The sequence below is a fragment of the Neovison vison genome, chromosome 3 (assembly GCF_020171115.1).
Source record: "Neovison vison isolate M4711 chromosome 3, ASM_NN_V1, whole genome shotgun sequence".
NCBI classification, from domain to species: domain Eukaryota; kingdom Metazoa; phylum Chordata; class Mammalia; order Carnivora; family Mustelidae; genus Neogale; species Neogale vison.
Genome location: NC_058093.1, coordinates 14,148,038 through 14,165,972, shown reverse-complemented (window position 1 = coordinate 14,165,972; position 17,935 = coordinate 14,148,038). Strand labels below are relative to the sequence as shown.

Genomic DNA, 17,935 nt, shown 5'->3' with positions numbered 1-17,935 from the left:
AGGGAACCTGCTTCTCTCTCCGCCTCTGCCTGCCACTCTGCCTGCTTGTGCTTGGGCTCGTGCGCTCTCTGACAAATAAATAAAATCTTTAAAAAAAAAAAAAAAATTTCTGGGGCACGTGGGTGGCTCAGCAGGTTAAGTGTTTTTGACTCTTGATTTTGGCTCAGGTGATCTTGGGGTTGTGGAATGGAGCCCTGTGTTGGGCTCCAGGCTTGGTGGGGTGTCTTCTTCCTCCTTCTCCCCCTCTCTCTGTCCCTCCCTCAGCTTGTGCACTCTTAAATAAATAAATACAAATAACACTGTTAAGTGGAATTAAAATAAAAACTAAAAAAAATAAGAATTAAAAAGCGAAAAAAGCTTGCGAGAAAAATAAACTCAGAAGTGGCATTCTTAGTTTTTATTTTAAGTAAACTCTACACCCAGCATGGGGCTCAAACTCACAACTTCAATATCAAGAGTCACAGAGCTCCAATGTCTGAGCCAGCCAGGTGCCCCGGTGCTCTTAATTCTATTTTCTTCTGAAAATAACACAAAAATCTAGTTAATTCGTCCACAGGTCATTCACTCATCACTACACAAAGATTAAAGTCCTTACAGGTAAGAACACACAGGAAGGTCTACAATTTGGGGAATGGAGATATTCAAGAGATACGGAAGGAAATGAATGGTTTTCAAGACCCCTTTAAGCATTCTCTCACTTTATTCTCAGAGTAAGTTTAAGTGATCTGCCCGAGTACTTTACCATATACCCTTAGTGTGACCTCCAAGAAGCACCTAAGGGCTTCCTAAAAATGAAGACTCATGGGCTCCATCCCAGATCTACTGGGATTCATCTGCAGTTTATCAGGATCCCCAGGTGATTCTCATACATGTTAAAGGTTTTAATTACTGGGCCCTAATGCCCATTATTCTAAGTGGTACAGCTGGGATAGAGGATGGGCCAGAAACCAGTTGTAAAGGATGTTCTGGGAGGCACCTGGGTGGCTGTGGGTCGACTCTTGGTTTCAGCTCAGTCATCAAATCACGGTCCTGGGGCCGGGCTCCGCCAACAGGGAATCTTCTTCAGGATTCGCTCTCCTCTGCCCCTGCCCTGCACACCCTCTAAAATAAATTTTAAGATCTTAAAAAAAAAAAAAAAAAAAAAGATGGCCTTGGAGAAGCAACAAAGCATTGAAAAGAACTCTTCAGAAAACTGCAGAAAAGTGATCTGAGCTTGAAGTTCTGGAGAGCACAGCTCCTCCAAGGCCATGCATAAGCACACTGAGGACACAAAGTAGTAGAGATACAGAAATATAGATTACTCTATTTACTTCTGTATGAACTGATTTTTTTTTTTTAAGGATTTTATTTGACAGAGATCACAAGTAGGCAGAGAGGCAGACAGAGACAGAGAGAGGGGGAAGCAGACTCCCTGCTAAGCAGAGAGCCCATGCAGGGCTCAATCCCAGGACGCTGATTTGGTGACCTAAGCCGAAGGCAGAGGCTTTAACCCACTGAGCCACCCAGACGCCCCGTGAACTGTTTAAAGTAGGCCTGATGTCCCAATTTGGAGCCCAACATAGGGCTTGAACTCAAGACCCTGAGATCAAGCCCCACAGAGGGCTTGACCCAGGACACGGAGATCACCACCTGAGCTGAAGCCACCATCCCATGCTTAACTGAGCCACCCAGGTGCCCTGATACAGTAGTTCAAACCAAAAAATTTAAAATTTACACTTTTGAAGGGATGTGGAATACAGTGGAGAATCATTGCTTTTTCACTTTTTGAGAATCAGCAAGCTTTTTAAAATTTTTTCAAGTAATCTCTACACCCAGTGTGAGGCTTGACTTCACAACCCGAGTCCCAAGCTCTACCGTCAGCCAGCACCCAGATAATCAGGTCTTAAGTATTTTATGTGGCCCACTCATGGAAATCGTTTGCTCATCAAATTTAAGTCTATAAAACCCATCTGCACTTCCCATCGCAGGCTAAGATCCTAAGGCTCCTTGGTAGAACTTCATTTTAGTACAAAGAACCAGAACCTACCTTGTGGTTAGTGTTTTGAACAGTTAAGAGTTTAGCACTTACGCGAACTGATGGATTGGGGAGGTCGGGGGGGGAGGGGATGTAGTAACTGGGCGATGGACATTAAGGACGGGCGTTTTAAGTAATCAACTGGGCACTGTATGTAACTGATGAATCCTATCTCTAAAACTAGTAATATAGTATATGTTAATTAAATTGATAGCTCTGTGATTAACTAGATTTTTTCCCAGGCCTGTATGAGACCATTTAAAGTGATTAGAAGTTTATTAATTAGCATTCTCAAAGTCTATCCTGTTTCAGATAGAAAACTTTTACAGCCCTTGGCAGGTCTATGGGCAACTTTCATCAGAAGCTGTTAAAAATCTGTTATGTCAAAAACTAAAATAATTTAAAAAAAACTAAAAATCTGTTACGTCCCAAGTCAAGAATGTGTCTGAGGTACTAATGATGGTAACATTCTTCTGGGAGCAAAATAACCAGTTTTATTTTGTAATTGTGTCTAGGGATGGCTACATGTACTTCCTGTAGCATTTACTTCAAATATCTAAACTTGAAGTATACTTACACCTCTGAAAATTTTTATTGTTTTTTTTCCCCTACAAACCACCGTTAGATGGAGAGGTAAAGTTGACCTCATCTCTAATTTACAAGTGAGGAACTAAAGTTAACTTTGATTAGTGGACTTGCCAAAAGTTACATGAAAAGCAGAGGGAACTCAAAGCTATAATCATTTTATTAATAAGATTTTATTTATTCATTTGAACGAGCAAGCGAGCATGCGGCGGCGGTGGGGAGCGAGCACGCACAGTGGGAGGGCAGAGGGAGAGGGAGAAGCAGACTCCCCACTAAGCAGGTAGCCAGACATAGGGTTGGACCGCAAGACACCAAGCTTACGACCTGAGCTGAAATCAAAACGCTTGACTGAGCCACCCAGGTGTCCCAAAACTGGAATCATTTTGGCTCATCCACCTGCTGAATGCTTTCACTGAGCTGGGCTTTACCATCACACCCTGGCACACAAGCGATGCAAGACTGACCAGTCCTACGAAACTCACAGCTGTCCACCGGGCTGTTTTCTACTTCCAGGAAACACTATTTTAGAAACAAGGGTTTCTCTTTGGTGTTCTATGTCCTGGTTTATACCCATGGACATTTTATTTTTGGTCATCTTGTTTTCCTGTTATCCCGCCCATTCTTTACTATTATAAAATCATTTTCTTACCCTTTTAAAAATGTCACCTTAGAAAAAAATCTCCATCTATGTTAATGTTAATAATTACTTTGTTGCTCTAGTCAGAACTATGAAATAAAATCATGTTATGGATACAATTTTTTTTTCTTTCTGAAGGGATACAAGATAGTTTTGCTCACCTAATTTTAAAATTTTGAACACAAAACACAGCTTTATTTAAATAATTACAGAGGCAGAAAAACAGGAGAAAAAAGTCAAAAAGGGAAAAAGAAACATTAAAGCTCTTAAATTGGTCCCCTAATCACAGCCTTCCAGAAGGCTAGAATGAACAATTCACAACTCTCACTTTTCAGCTACACTTATCAAAGCAATAATCATCATTATAAGCTAAATACAGAAAGGGTCATAATTATGTACTAAAATACAGAGATCACAGAACTACCTTAAAATACAAAGAAAATATTTTTATTTGTATAACAAAGACTGAGAAATGACATAATCAAGTTAACAGAACTGGTGTCAAGACACGTAGGTTTGAAAAGGTATTGATGAGTAGGAACTCTGTCTCATCCAACCTTCGCTCAATTACGGAACATTTCTGATACACTCCTGACTGAATCTTAGGTGTGATGTGTCCCGATGACTCAAAGATGATTCCCTTCAATTAGTCCTCATTATCTTTCTTTTTTTTCTTTTTCTTCTTTTTCTCTGGACTCTGAAAGTAACAAATAAGAATGCTTTTGAAAGAGTTGTAAATGTATGGGTGAGGAACAGTAACTTTATAAGAAGTGAAGTAGATCAATTTCCCTCAAAAATAAATTTGAGTAAATGATTAAGACCTAAAAATATAAAAATCACCTCTATGAAAATCTGTAGCAAGTTATAGTCTCCTTCCTCAAAGTAAACCCATTTTGTAGTAAGATTTTAGGTTTGGCCTTTTTACAACGATATCATTTTTATTTTACTGCGCCATCAATAAAAACCACCTCCACTGCCTGCTCGTTTCTAATTCAGACAGTTCAATAAAATAGAAACCCGGCCTGCGCCAACAAAGTATTAAAAACAAACATACAGGAATTGCTGTGCTGGTGCACGGTTCTTCCTCAGAAAGTGGTTCTTCCTTGATGTGTTTCTTTTTGCCCTTCTTCTTCTTCTTCTTCACAGAGGTCTCCTGGTCTTCTGCCACTAGTCCTCCTCCTTCTTCCTCTTCTTCCTCTGTTGCTACTGGGGCTTCTTCAACTGAGTGGGTTAAGTACAGACACAACAATTAACATTATATCAAGACCTCACTTTCCCACCTTTCAAATCTCAGTTTTTTCCCATCATTCTGGCTGACTATCCAATGTTTATTATAAAATTCTTTAAGTGGAAAGGTTCTTCAAACACCTACCTAGTCCAAGATCATCAACTTTATGAGGTCATGCAGCTATCTATGGAAATAAGGATTGAAACAGATCATAGGATCTCCAAACTCCATGTTTTTTGGCAGTTGTCACTTATATTAGAAAGGATTAAGAATTTGTGCTCTAGAGGGGCTCCTGGTTGGCCCAGTGGGTTAAGCATCTGCCTTTGGCTCGGGTCACAATCCCAGGGTCCTGAGATTGAGCCTTGCTTCAGGCTCCTTGCTCGGCGGGAAGCCTGCTTCTCCCTCTCCCTCCACTTGATGCTCCCCCTGCTTGTGCTCTCTTGCTCTAACAAACAAAATCTTAAAAAAAAAAAAAAAAAAAAAATTGTGCTCTGGAGTTAAGACCTGGGTTTGTTTCAACCTCTTGTGACCTTGAGAAGTCACTGAGTTCTCTAAACCCCTTTTACCGCCCATCTTACCAGATTTAATGAGATAACATATCATGCTTGGCTCTTAAGAATGAGGACTTTAAAAAAAAAAAAAAAAAAAAAGGACTCCCCAATTATATACCTATCACTAGAAACTCGTTCACCAAAAAATTTATTTAGTACCTACTAAGTGCCAGGCTATATCCTAGACAACTGGACATAACAGGGCACGTAACAGACAAATCCCTGTCCTTTTGTAGCCTTTTTTTAAAGGACTGGAGGGAATCAAAAGAGTAACCATATAATATTTTACACAGTAATCCGTGCTAAGAATGAAAATAAAGCAGGAAGAGGAATACTGAGGAAGGCAGTGCATACGGGTACTTCAGACAGGACAGTCAGTCAGGCAACACCTGGAAGAGGCAAAGGAGTGAAAAGATGGCACCTGTCTTAAGGCAAAATACTCCAGGTAAAGAGAAAAGCAAAAGCTAAGGTTATTTTGGAAGAGGAGGAAAGTTGACAGGATCAAAGAATAATGAGGAGGCCAGTGTGGCTAAAAGGAATAAAACTGAATGGTACTGGCATAAAAACAGACACATAGACCAGTGGAACAGAGTAGAGAGCCCTGATATGGACCCTCAACTCTATGGTCAATTAATCTTTGACAAAACAGGAAAAAATATACAGTGGAAAAAAGACAGTCTCTTCAATAAATGGTGCTGGGAAAACTGGACAGCTATATGTAGAAGAATGAAACTCGACCATTCTCTTACACCGTACACAAAGATCAACTCAAAATGGATAAAAGACCTCAACGTCAGACAGGAATCCATCAGAATCTTAGAGGAGAACATAGGCAGTAATCTCTTTGATATCAGCCACAGCAACTTCTTTCAAGATACGTCTCCAAAGGCAAAGGAAACAAAAGCGAAAATAAACTTTTGGGACTTCACATCCGGCTCCTTGCTCGGCGGGGAGCCTGCTTCTGTCTCTGCCTGCCATTCTGTCTGCCTGTGCTCGCTCGCTCTCCCTCTCTCTCTCTCTGACAAATAAATAAAAAATCTTAAAAAAAAAAAAAAAAAAACAACTTCTGGGACTTCATCAAAATCAAAAGCTTCTGCACAGCAAAGGAAACAGTCAAAAAAACAAAGAGGCAACCCACGGAATGGGAGAAGATATTTGCAAATGACAGTACAGACAAAAGGTTGATATCCAGGATCTATAATGAACTCCTCAAACTCAACCCACACTAAACAGGCAAACACATCAAAAAATGGGCAGAAGATATGAACAGACACTTCTCCAATCAAGACATACAAATGGCTATCAGACACATGAAAAAATGCTCATCATCCTTAGCCCTCAGGGAGATTCAAATTAAAACCACATTGAGGGACGCCTGGGTGGCGCAGTTGGTTAAACGACTGCCTCCGGCTCAGGGCGTGATCCTGGAGTCCCGGGATCGAGTCCCACATCAGGCTCCCAGCTCCATGGGGAGTCTGCTTCGCTCTCTGACCTTCTCCTCGCTCATTCTCTCTCTCACTGTCTCTCTCTCTCAAATAAATAAAATAAAATCTTAAAAAAAAAAAAAAAACCACATTGAGATATCACCTTACACCAGTTAGAATGGCCAAAATTAACAAAACAGGAAACAACATGTGTTGGAGAGGATGTGGAGAAAGGGGAACCCTCTTCCACTGTTGGTGGGAATGCAAGTTGGTGCAGCCTCTTTGGAGAACAGTGTGGAGATTCCTCAAGAAATTAAAAATAGAGCTTCCCTACGACCCTGCAATTGCACTCCTGGGTATTTACCCCAAAGATACAGATGTCGTGAAAAGAAGGGCCATCTGTACCCCAATGTTTATAGCAGCAATGGCCACAGTCGCCAAACTATGGAAAGAACCAAGATGCCCTTCAACGGATGAATGGATAAGGAAGATGTGGTCCATATACACTATGGAGTATTATGCCTCCATCAGAAAGGATGAATATCCAACTTTTGTAGCAACATGGACGGGACTGGAAGAGATTGTGCTGAGTGAAATAAGTCAAGCAGAGAGAGTCAATTATCATATGGTTTCACTTATTTGTGGAGCATAACCAATAGCATGGAGGACAAGGGGCATTAGAGAGGAGTAGGGAATTTGGGTAAATTGGAAGGGGAGGTGAACCATGAGAGACTATGGACTCTGAAAAACAGTCTGAGGGGTTTGAAGTGGCGGGGGGGTGGGAGGTTGGGGTACCAGGTGGTGGGTATTATAGAGGGCACGGCTTGCATGGAGCACTGGGTGTGGTGAAAAAATAATGAATACTGTTTTTCTGAAAATAAATAAATTGGAAAAAAAAAAATGAATGAGAGAATTAATGGTGCCCTTCTGGCTGCTACATTAAGAAAAGCAGTTGTGGATAAGGCAAGTGGTTAGATTCTGGATACATATTTCAAAGCAGAACTGCACGGACAGGATTTGTTGCCAGAACAGGGGTACCTGGCTAGCTCAGTTGGTGGATCCTGTGACTCCTGATCTTGGGACTTTTAAGTTTGAGCCCCACACTGGGAATAGAGTTTACTTAAGAAAAATTTACAAAAAAAAGGGACGCCTGGGTGGCTCAGTTGGTTGGACGACTGCCTTCGGCTCAGGGCGTGATCCTGGAGTCCCGGGATCGAGTCCCACATCAGGCTCCCAGCTCCATGGGGAGTCTGCTTCGCTCTCTGACCTTCTCCTCGCTCATGCTCTCTCTCACTGTCTCTCTCTCTCAAATAAATAAATAAAATCTTAAAAAAAAAAAAATTAAAAAAAAAAAAAGAGAAAAATTTACAAAAAAAAAAAAAAAAAAAGGATTTGGTGCCAGAGTAGATTTGGGTTCTAAGAAAACAGTCAAGGCTAAAGGCTAAAGCAACTAGAACTGCCATTAGTAAGACAAATCTGTGGAGCAACAGACTGAGAGTGACAAGGACACAGGAATGTTAAGTTTGAAACCTTTACTGGATGTGCAAGTGAAGACACCGGAGTCTGCTGTTTCAAATGCTACTAATGGGCTTAGGGATCACCTCACTGTTCAATAAACAGAGAAATGTAGGAGTTAAATAGTTGTTTATGTTTTCTTCAGCAAGGGCAGGAACCCACATTTGCTGATAATATACTTTTAACCACTAAGCTATTTAGAAACCAAACTCAACAAAGGTATTGTTAGTAAACGGGGTTACTTGCTTATCAGCTTTGCAAGATAGCTGAGTTCGCTGGAGAGTAGCTATTAAATATTATTATTATAATGGTAGGTTACCAATGTTATTACTCTAGTCCATTCTATGTAACAGAAAACAATATAACAAAAATATTTTGGCAACTAATTTAAAAACCATGAACTTTTTTTCTTTTTAAGCTAATTACCAAAATAGTTCACGTGGTAGGAACTCAAGTTTGGTATACTTAACATAATACGTGATTCCATATTTTCAAAGAAATGCTCTCACACTCCTCTATGAAGTCTGATAAACTTAATACCTTAACTGTTCTCAAGGAACATGACGATGGCTTATTAAAACACCATTAACTTTCAATATGGGTGGTTTCTCAATAAAGTTCAACGGCATGTATTTCCCCAAGACATATGAAGTCTTTCTTAAAGAATATGAATATAAACAACATTTAAAAAATTCAAACTGACCTTTAATTTTAACCTTGGCTTTTTTGGCCTTCTTTTCAACAATTTCATCTTCTTTATCTACCTGTTCTATCTTGCGTTTTTTAGAACAGGCTGGCAGTGTGGAATCACCAGAAGGATCGTAAGTCTTTACTTCACTATAAGAATCAAAGAATTATAGAAAATCTCTTTAAATACCTGTAAATGAAATAATTCTAAGGTAGTTTGAAAGAAATGCCATTAGATAATACTTACATAAGCATATAATACTGTTTCATTTTAGTGGTTTTGAGGCAGTTTATGAAAACAAGTAATTTCCAAAAGGTAAGGAGGTATCAATCACTATTTTCCACATAAGTCAATCACACTTCAAAGAAGTGGTGAGCTAAAATGAATTCTCATTTAGTAATCAATGTAATGACTGACTACGGTATAGAAAAACAGTCAGTCAGTATGGGGAAAAACAAAAATTTCTTTACAACAAATGATTACTCAAGAAATTAAAAACTGAAGCAATTTAAGTTTTAGAAATAGGGTAATTCAGGGGCACCTGGGTGGCTCAGTGGGTTAAAGCCTCTGCCTTCCACTCAGGTCATGATCTCAGGGTTCTGGGATGCAGCCCTGCATCTGGCTCTCTGCTCAGCAGGGAGCCTGCTTCCTCTTCTCTCTCTGCCTACTTGTGATCTCTGTCAAATAAATAAATAAAATCTTTAAAAAATAAAATCCACACTTATCAAATAAAGACACCAAATTCAACTCTAATCATTACAAATATATATGTAGTCATTCATAAAACAAAATGGTTAATGCCCACAGAACACATTGGCTTTCTTTCCAGAATAAAGGAAACAATTTTTCTAAATACATGTTTAAATATATATATGAATATATACAGTAAGATTGTTACTCCTTGTCCAGTTTAAAAGTATACTATTAAAATTCTTTAAAAAAAAAAAAAAAAGATTTTATTTATTTATTTGACACAGAGAGAGACATTACAAGTAGGCAGAGCAGCACGAAGAGATAGAGGGGGAAGCAGGCCCCTGAGATCATGACCTGGGCCAAAGGCAGAGGCTTAACCCACTGAGCCATGCAGGCGCCCCTACTATTAAAATTCTTAAGGAATGACAGGAGTCCTAAGGGAGAATTTATGGGTTAATGACTAGAAACATTTTAAAGGCTCCTGTACATACCGCCAAACCACTTCCCAAAAAAGTTGCACCACATTGTACTTCCATCATCAGAACCTTAGCAGTACTGAACATCACCTCAAATAGCCGCAATACCTCTCTCTATACATCTCTTTTGTTCGTTTCATGGTGAGGTCTGAATACTTTACTATTACACCTTTTAGCTATTTTCAGACTTTTCTGTCTTTAGGTTTCACTGTGAATTAATGGAACTGATTTTCTTTGTGACAGATGCTGTAGGATACAGAAGCTATGAATGACAAATACTTACTATCAACACCCGAAATTAAACAAGTTAAATATTAAGAAGGGAAAAAAAGGCCAAGGGGCACCTGGCTGGCTTGGTGTAAGGAGCACATCACTCTTGATCTTTGGATTCTGAGTTTGAGCCCCGTGTTGGGTACAGAGATTACTTAAATAAGACTTTAAAGGAAAAAAATGAGAAAAACCAAAATATATACGATGTATATATTACAATATAAAAATGTTTGTGATTAAAAATTCTAAATATGGAGAACTACAAATAGCAAAGAGAAATAAGACACTGAAGTGTTTACGTTATAAACACTGCAGCTATCAACTAAAATTGCATCAAGCAGGTATTGCTCACCCATCCTCCCCGAATGTACTCACCTTTTATGTTCGTATTTTTCTGTTTTTGCTAATGCTTTTCCCGTTCCACTGATTTTCCTTATCTAAGAAAAGATATCAATTCTTAGTAAATACGAGGGAAACTGTTTAACAGCAGGGAAAAAAACATAGTAAGACATAGTAATATTAATCATTAAAATAAAACTGCTTAGTAGGTGAAATGAATAAGTACATAAACCAGTTGAAGTTTATTCACTTTTGACAGCTAACATTTCTACCAACAGGCAGGATACGGTCCTTACCCCTCTATCTTCCAAGGTCCTCAACCTGGCCTCTAATTTGGCTCTGTTCTCAACTCCCATCGCAGAACTGGAGTCTTCACCAAAAGCATCATACCGAATGGCCAGAACAGTTTTGGCTGCCAGCATTCGAGAAATCTGATAGAGAACTTGAAGTCAGAGGCACTCAAACTATATTCCAAGTTGAGACATTAAAATCCTCAATAACTTACTCATGAGAAAACTGGAGCAAATCATCAACTCTATCACTCACTGTAGGATTTTTTTAAAGTCAGGAATTATAAAAATTATTATGAATCATACAACTCAAGCCACCTAGCTTTATCTGAATCTCTCCGTGGCTAACTGGTTACACACAACTTTCACTTTGTTGGATGAGATGATCTTGCAGTAGTTCATGTCTAAAACAAGCTCAAACTACCTTCCTAATGTCTTCCTTTCATTTCTACTCAATGGCCTTAGTTCTACACCATGTCATCTGGAAAAGGCACAACCGCCCTTGTAAGCTAATTAACAATTTTTCAGCCCCTTTCATCAATCAGCTCTGGATTTTGTAACATTTCAAGTTTTTTTCCCTTAACATGTCAATTTGTTAAATTATGTGCCTTAAGCAAAAAGCTTGCAAGTACTTAATGTGCCGAAGACTCAGCTTTTTCATCTGTAAGACAGATACCCTACATCTCACAGGGCTATTAAAAGGACTCACTTAAGTCCCACTAAGAGTTGAGCACAGTGCATGGTTATTATTTTTTAATTTATAAATGATGATGTTAAATTGATTTCTTGCCACATAGAAAACTTTTGATGTGCCATCTACTCCATCCTTCACAAATAAGTGGATTCTAGAAAAACCCTAACAGCAAAAGAAAATGGCTTTAACAAAATTAGTAATACTTTATCTTTAAAAAAATAATAGTGTGTGTGTGTGTGTGTATTTATATTTATATTTAAAGTAAGCTCTAAACCCAACGTGGGGCTGGGAACTCACGACCCCATAAGCAAGAGCTGCATGCTCTACTGACTATGAGTCAGCCAGGCGCCCCCAGCAACACTTACTAATATTATTTTCTTTCAGTACACAGAAGTGCTTTTTAGCTCAAGAATTCATCATTCTCTATTTAATGAAAAAGAAACGAAAAAATTTTATTGCATACCACAGAACAGGCAGAAGAGGAGTTATTTGGGGAAAAAAAAGAAAAAAAACCCTGCCTCAGAAGACATGCAACTCACCTTTCCTTTGTGTTTCGGACTTGTCTGGCCTACAAGTGAAGCATGGTAAATGAGACCGTATTTTGGGGTATCTCGTCTAGACTTGAGGGCTCTGAAGAGTGCCTTTTCTGCTCCAAGAATCTGAACCGTAGAAGCTGCATGTTTGGCCAAATTCAAAAGAGAACCTTCCAAAAAAAAAAAAAAAAGTAGTAGTTACAAGGAATGCAATTCCAAGTACTTAAACGTTCCATGTATTAAGTGTAAGACATATAATCTTAGTAATACAGACACCGAGTAAATAAAAAATCTGACACAATACAGATTCTAGTCTGAGATTCCCTAAAAAGCCTCAGCATTTGTGGTTCATTCATGGAGCAGCGTAAGCAGAGGCTTACAGTGAACGCTGAGGACGAACTGAAGGTTAAGCTTATTACTTCCAATTATACGCTTACTAGCCCCAGAGATGGTATTAACTATTCTACATTCCATTTGCATACCACCGCGGAAGTCTTTAGACATCAAATATTCTACTTTAGATATGAAAAAAACATACAAACAGAGGGGCACTCACAGGACATCTCAACAGTATCACTATGCGTTAACTTTCTCACACGCTATCTGTTGTTTAAGATACAGATGAGGAGATAGAAGCATACTAATTAGGGATAAAAAGTTGCTGCTTTGTGGGGCACCTGGGTGGCTCAGTGGGTTAAGCCGCTGCCTTCGGCTCAGGTCATGATCTCAGGGTCCTGGGATCGAGTCCCGCATCGGGCTCTCTGCTCAGTGGGGAGCCTGCTTCCCTCTCTCTCTCTCTCTGCCTGCCTCTCCATCTACTTGTGATTTCTCTCTGTCAAATGAATAAATAAAATCTTTAAAAAAAAAAAAAAAAGTTGCTGCTTTGTTAGATTTATTGCATGGATTTTGTCAGAACAGACCCCCAATATTAAGCTCAACCACTAGATACCTATTTAAAATTCAACAGACTTCTGTTAAGCCCTGCATCTTTTACCACCAAAATGTAGTTAAGGCTATGAAAATTTGGATGCAGAAAACAAAACCAACCAGACAATCCCAGCCTCACAGCTGAGGGCATCTGAATGGCCTGTCTGTCTGATGAATGATGTCGTTAGAGGAGCTATTCTAGTTTAGATACTTTGATATAGAGGATATTTTATGATCTTCTGTGACACATTTTAACAATTAACTCCAATAATATAATAGTATTTCACTCTATTTGCAAATATTCAATTATACAATATATTTTTATAGCATACCTTCTTTGTAACATCACCATACACATACATGAAGTCTTATTATAAATTCATTAAATATATTTTGCATGTCAAATACACTAAAATAGCAAACTCAGCAGTGAACCAGATTCTTCATCAAGGGTATGTATCACCTGTTTTGAGAACTACTGCTATTTAATTTGATGATTTTTTTGTTTTGTTTTAGAGGGGTGTGTGCGCGGGGGGGGGGGGGGGCGCCGGCAGAAAGGGGGAGAGAGAATCTTGTGCAGGCTCCATGCCCAGAGTGGAGCCCAATGCAGGGCTCAATCTCACAATCTTGAGATCATGACCTGAGCCAAAATTAAGAGTCAAGCACTTAACCAACTGAGCCACCCAGGCGCCCCTAATCTGGTTAAATTTTTAGTATTAGGAAATATTAATGGATTTCATCCTCCTGCATTTATCTGATTATTCTCATTAATGGTAATAAATTTCTGACAACGGACCACAAGTGTCTCAGAAGAGGTAGTGACTGAAGATGCCTTCATTACCCAAAAGGAAATCAGGCACAGGAATCAGAATCATCATTGAACACTTACTTGGTCCTTAGTCCTCTCCCATACACCATCTACTTATATTTATTACCTGTAATTTCTAATAAATGTAATTTGAAGATGAAAAAATAATCCTAGGTAGAAAACAATCTACTCTAGGTATCCCTATTTATAGGTTACATTAAAATCATCACCTGCATGAGCAATGAGCCGTGCTCCCACTAATTCCCCAACCATGACTGTAACATTTGGTGCAATGGCCATCATTCGATTTTGTAGATATTCATAGAGCTGGGTTCTATATTCTGAGATTTCAATTACCTAGTATAAGAAACAAGATGAATATACCATAAATGACTTGTGTAAAAATCACATAAAACCACATGCCTGAAAACACTGGAGCCCTAAGCTATCATAGATAAGCCGCGTAATCCTGGGAAAACAAAGCATTCTTTATCTCAGCTTCCCATTTTCATAATTTTATGAGATAATAAATGCAAACAACCTAATATACTGCTTAAAAATACTAGTCAATATTACTGTTATTTTTTAAAACTCTAAGGGCTAGACATTATGTCATCCTCTGTGATTCTTTTTTGCATGTGTTTTGTTTTGTTTTTTTTTTTTTAAGATTTTATTAAGTAATCTTTACACCCCACATGGGGCTTGAACTTACAACCCCAAGATCAAGAGTCACAAGCTCTACTGACTGGGCCAGCCTCCTTTTTGTGATTCTTCTTCAGTGATCTCCAAATGGGGGGTGGGGGCAGGGGGAAGCATTCCAGGCTATAAACATAAAGGCTGGAATTAAATAACTCAAGCTGTATTTCTGTTTCCTTAAGGGATTCATAATTCATTATCCAGACAATGTTAGTATAAATAAATTAGATAATCTTCTTTCAACTTACTTCAGTATGTATTTCCCCCCTAAAGTATATAAATCAAGATGGCATCAGATGAGGTAGTGACTGAACACCCTCATATTTATCAGGGGGATCAAGTTTAAAAATCATCATCGCCATCAGAAAGTTATTATTACATAGCCGGTCCCACCACAACTAGTTTCTCCATGTGTACAGTTTACCTGAGTGCAGAGATGCAGAATATTGCAAATATCTTCTTCTGAAACCTCTGTTCCCATTGATATCTCTGCAGCTGCTTTCACCTCTGCTTCAACTTCCTCTGGCAGTAGTTCAGAAAGTTTGGCTGAGGCATAATTCTTCCTATCGCCTACGGAATGTTTGCAGAGGATGAGGGAGAATCACTCTTCAACAAATTATATAAAATCCAAATAGTCAAATAAAAAAAAAGTAGAGGTAAGCCAATGAAAAGGGTGCCTAAACAAAACAAAAAGCGAACAAGTTTGACCTACTAATTTTCCTTATGTAAGGCTTGATTTTTAGAGATTAAAATCTCTCCCCATCATCTCCCTCTAAAAAGATATAAATTAGAATAAAAACAAAATACCCCATGAAATAGAACTAATAACACTGTAACAGACAATTTATAGCTAAGGTTTTATTAAATCCAGGGCCATGAATTCTTGGGGCAGTAATACGGTAATGCAATATAAGCCTGGTAAATTCTATTTATTAACAATACTCAGGTTTTTCTACTAATATTACTGTACACTGGTATGAAATACAAAACAGTATAGAGAGCAGTACCAACTTTAGTATTATAACACATGCAGGATATCCCAAATCTACAGTTGCCCCTATTAATGATAAATTCCCTATGAGATACATTCCATGTTAAGAAGCCATTTTAAGAAAAAACAAATATGAGAACCATGATCTCTTGCTGTACTGGCCACTGAAGTCAAAGTTCAAGTTAACGGTCTCTGAATTCTAACAGACCCTAATTTGACTACACTCCCAAAATATACACAAGGCACAAGGAACTCTGGGAAGCTTATTAAGAAAATATTACAACTCATGTTTTGGGATGCAAATAAATTGTTATTTTCAATGCCTTAAAGGATAGTTACTCACCGACTTTCTGTAAACACTTGCAGTATGTCAGATTATCTGAAATAATTTTTCCTAATTCAGGGAAATGCCAGCCATACCATTCTCTACACCGCATAATATAGTTGTTTAGTTCTTTATCTAAGTCATCTAACAAGGCTGCAGTAGATTAAAATGAAAGAGAAAAGAGGAACATAAAATGGCTTTAAAAAACTAAAATATACATAGAACTTACCATTTTAAGCATTTTCAACCGCAGGTTTCAGTGGCATCAAGCACATTCACAATGTTATTTATCAATCACCCACTACCCATTTCCAGAACTCTTTCAGCATCCACATGGAAACTCTGCACCATTCAATAGGAACACCTCACCCCCCATCTTCCCCCATCTCTTGGTAATCTCTTCTACTTTCGGTCTTTTATCCATTTGCCTCTTCTAGGTACCTCATAAATGGAATAACACAACAGTTGTCTTTTTTGTATGGCTTATTTCTCAGCACATTTTCAAAATTCATCCATGTTGTAAACCTTTTTAAGGTTTAAAAATAGTAATTATCTGGGACGCCTGGGTGGCTCAGCAGGTTAAGCAGCTGCCTTTGGCTCAGGTCATGATCCTAGGGACTTGGAATCAAGTCCCACATAGAACTCCTTGCTCAGCAGGGAGCCTGCTTCTCCTTTGGCCTGCCACTCCCCCTTATACTTACACTCTCTCTGACTTAAGAATAAATGTTTTTTTTTTAAAAAAAAGTATAAATAAAAATTATCCATTGTGTGAATGGGCCCCATTCGGTTTATCTATTCATCTGTTATGAGTATTTAGGTGGTTTGTGTTTTTTTGGCTAATGGAGTAACGCTGCTCCAGACACAGGTGCGTATCTATCTGTGAGTACCTGCTTTCAGTTCTTCGGAGCACATACCCAGAAATGTAATTGCCATCTAAAGGGATTTTTAAAAGTGGAAACAAGAATTTGAGGTTTCCAAAATTCACTTAATGGCATAGGACTGACCTATTATAAAGCCAAGTGTAAAAAGCACAAAGCAATAGATCCCACGTATTGATCTGCCTGATGGGAAACAAATCTGTTAACATCACTAGTGTTAATTCACATTATCTCCAACTAGTCAAATTACGGGTGGCTTGCCTTTTCTATTCTGCATTTTGTAGTTATTTACTTCACTATTAAAAATTCTAATTAATCTCCCTTTCCTTCCTCAACTGATAAAATTATAAGAGATAGTTGTTGTTGTTGTTGTTTTTTATAAGAGATAGTTTTAACAGCACAAAAAAGTTATAAGGATCAGGCATCATATGCATTATACTTACAAATTGCCTGAACAATCATGGTGTCCACTTTATCAGCACTGAATTTCAATCTGTATCGGGACAAGCTGGGGATAAAGAGGGAAAATAAAAAATTACTGACAGAGTCTACGGAATGAGTTTAATTAACATCCTAAAAAACTTTTTTTTTTTTTTAAAGATTTTATTTATTTTTTTTGACAGAGAGAGATCACAGGTAGACAGAGAGGCAGGCAGAGAGAGAGAGAGGGAAGCAGGCTCCCTGCTGAGCAGAGAGCCTGATGTGGGACTTGATCCCAGGACCCTGAGATCATGACCTGAGCCGAAGGCAGCGGCTTAACCCACTGAGCCACCCAGGCGCCCCCTAAAAAACTTTTTATCTATCTTTTTAAAAACTTTTTAAAAACCCAAATCCCTAGGGGCGCCTGGGTAGCTCAGTCATTAAGCATCTGCTTTCAGCTGAGGTCATGATCCTGGGTACTGGGATCGAGCCCTGCACCAGGCTCCCTGCTCAGTGGGAAGCCTGCTTCTCCCTCTCCCACTTCCCCTGCTTATGTTCCCTCTCTCACTGTGAGTCTGTCAAAAACAAAACAACAACAACAAAAAAAAACACAAAAAAACCCCCAAATCCTTCTCCCCAGAGCTACATTAATTTTCCCAACATAGGAAAACCAGTTGAATGAGAATACAATGTGCAAAATTAGGAAATACACACTTAAAAAGAAAATACAAGGGCGTCTGGGTGGCTCAGTTGGTTGGGCATCTGCCTTTGGCTCAGGTCATAATCCCAGGTCTCTGGGATCTAGCCCCACATAGGGCTCTCTACTCCACAGGGCTCTCTGCGCACTCTCCCTCTGCCCCTCCCCCTCACTCAAGCCTGCTCTCTGAAATAAAATCTTAAAACAGAGAATATACGTCCTGCTATAACCCATGTTCCTGAAATGTGAATTAATT

The 17,935-nt window shown here is 38.8% G+C and overlaps 1 protein-coding gene and 2 non-coding genes across 5 annotated transcripts in view; all 3 read right to left on the bottom strand.

Moving 5' to 3' along the window:
- Window positions 1-3,661: 3,661 nt before the first annotated feature.
- Window positions 3,662-17,935, bottom strand: part of NOP58 (NOP58 ribonucleoprotein) — a 32,911-nt gene continuing 18,637 nt past the window's right edge. For all 3 annotated transcript variants that reach the window (XM_044241327.1, XM_044241328.1, XM_044241329.1), the window contains 10 exons: window positions 17,006-17,070; window positions 15,703-15,837; window positions 14,793-14,938; window positions 13,903-14,029; window positions 11,944-12,107; window positions 10,717-10,851; window positions 10,457-10,518; window positions 8,658-8,791; window positions 4,291-4,457; window positions 3,662-3,933 (listed from right to left, as the gene is read on the bottom strand). In XM_044241327.1, the coding sequence (XP_044097262.1) occupies window positions 3,883-3,933; window positions 4,291-4,457; window positions 8,658-8,791; window positions 10,457-10,518; window positions 10,717-10,851; window positions 11,944-12,107; window positions 13,903-14,029; window positions 14,793-14,938; window positions 15,703-15,837; window positions 17,006-17,070 (1,186 nt within the window). In that variant the 3' untranslated portion in view covers window positions 3,662-3,882. The remainder of the gene's footprint in view (window positions 3,934-4,290; window positions 4,458-8,657; window positions 8,792-10,456; window positions 10,519-10,716; window positions 10,852-11,943; window positions 12,108-13,902; window positions 14,030-14,792; window positions 14,939-15,702; window positions 15,838-17,005; window positions 17,071-17,935) is intronic.
- Window positions 13,666-13,749, bottom strand: LOC122903905. The gene has a single exon (XR_006384107.1). It is a non-coding gene; the product is annotated as a small nucleolar RNA SNORD11 (small nucleolar RNA).
- On the bottom strand, window positions 14,653-14,732 carry LOC122903906. Its single transcript, XR_006384108.1, has one exon. It is a non-coding gene; the product is annotated as a small nucleolar RNA SNORD11B (small nucleolar RNA).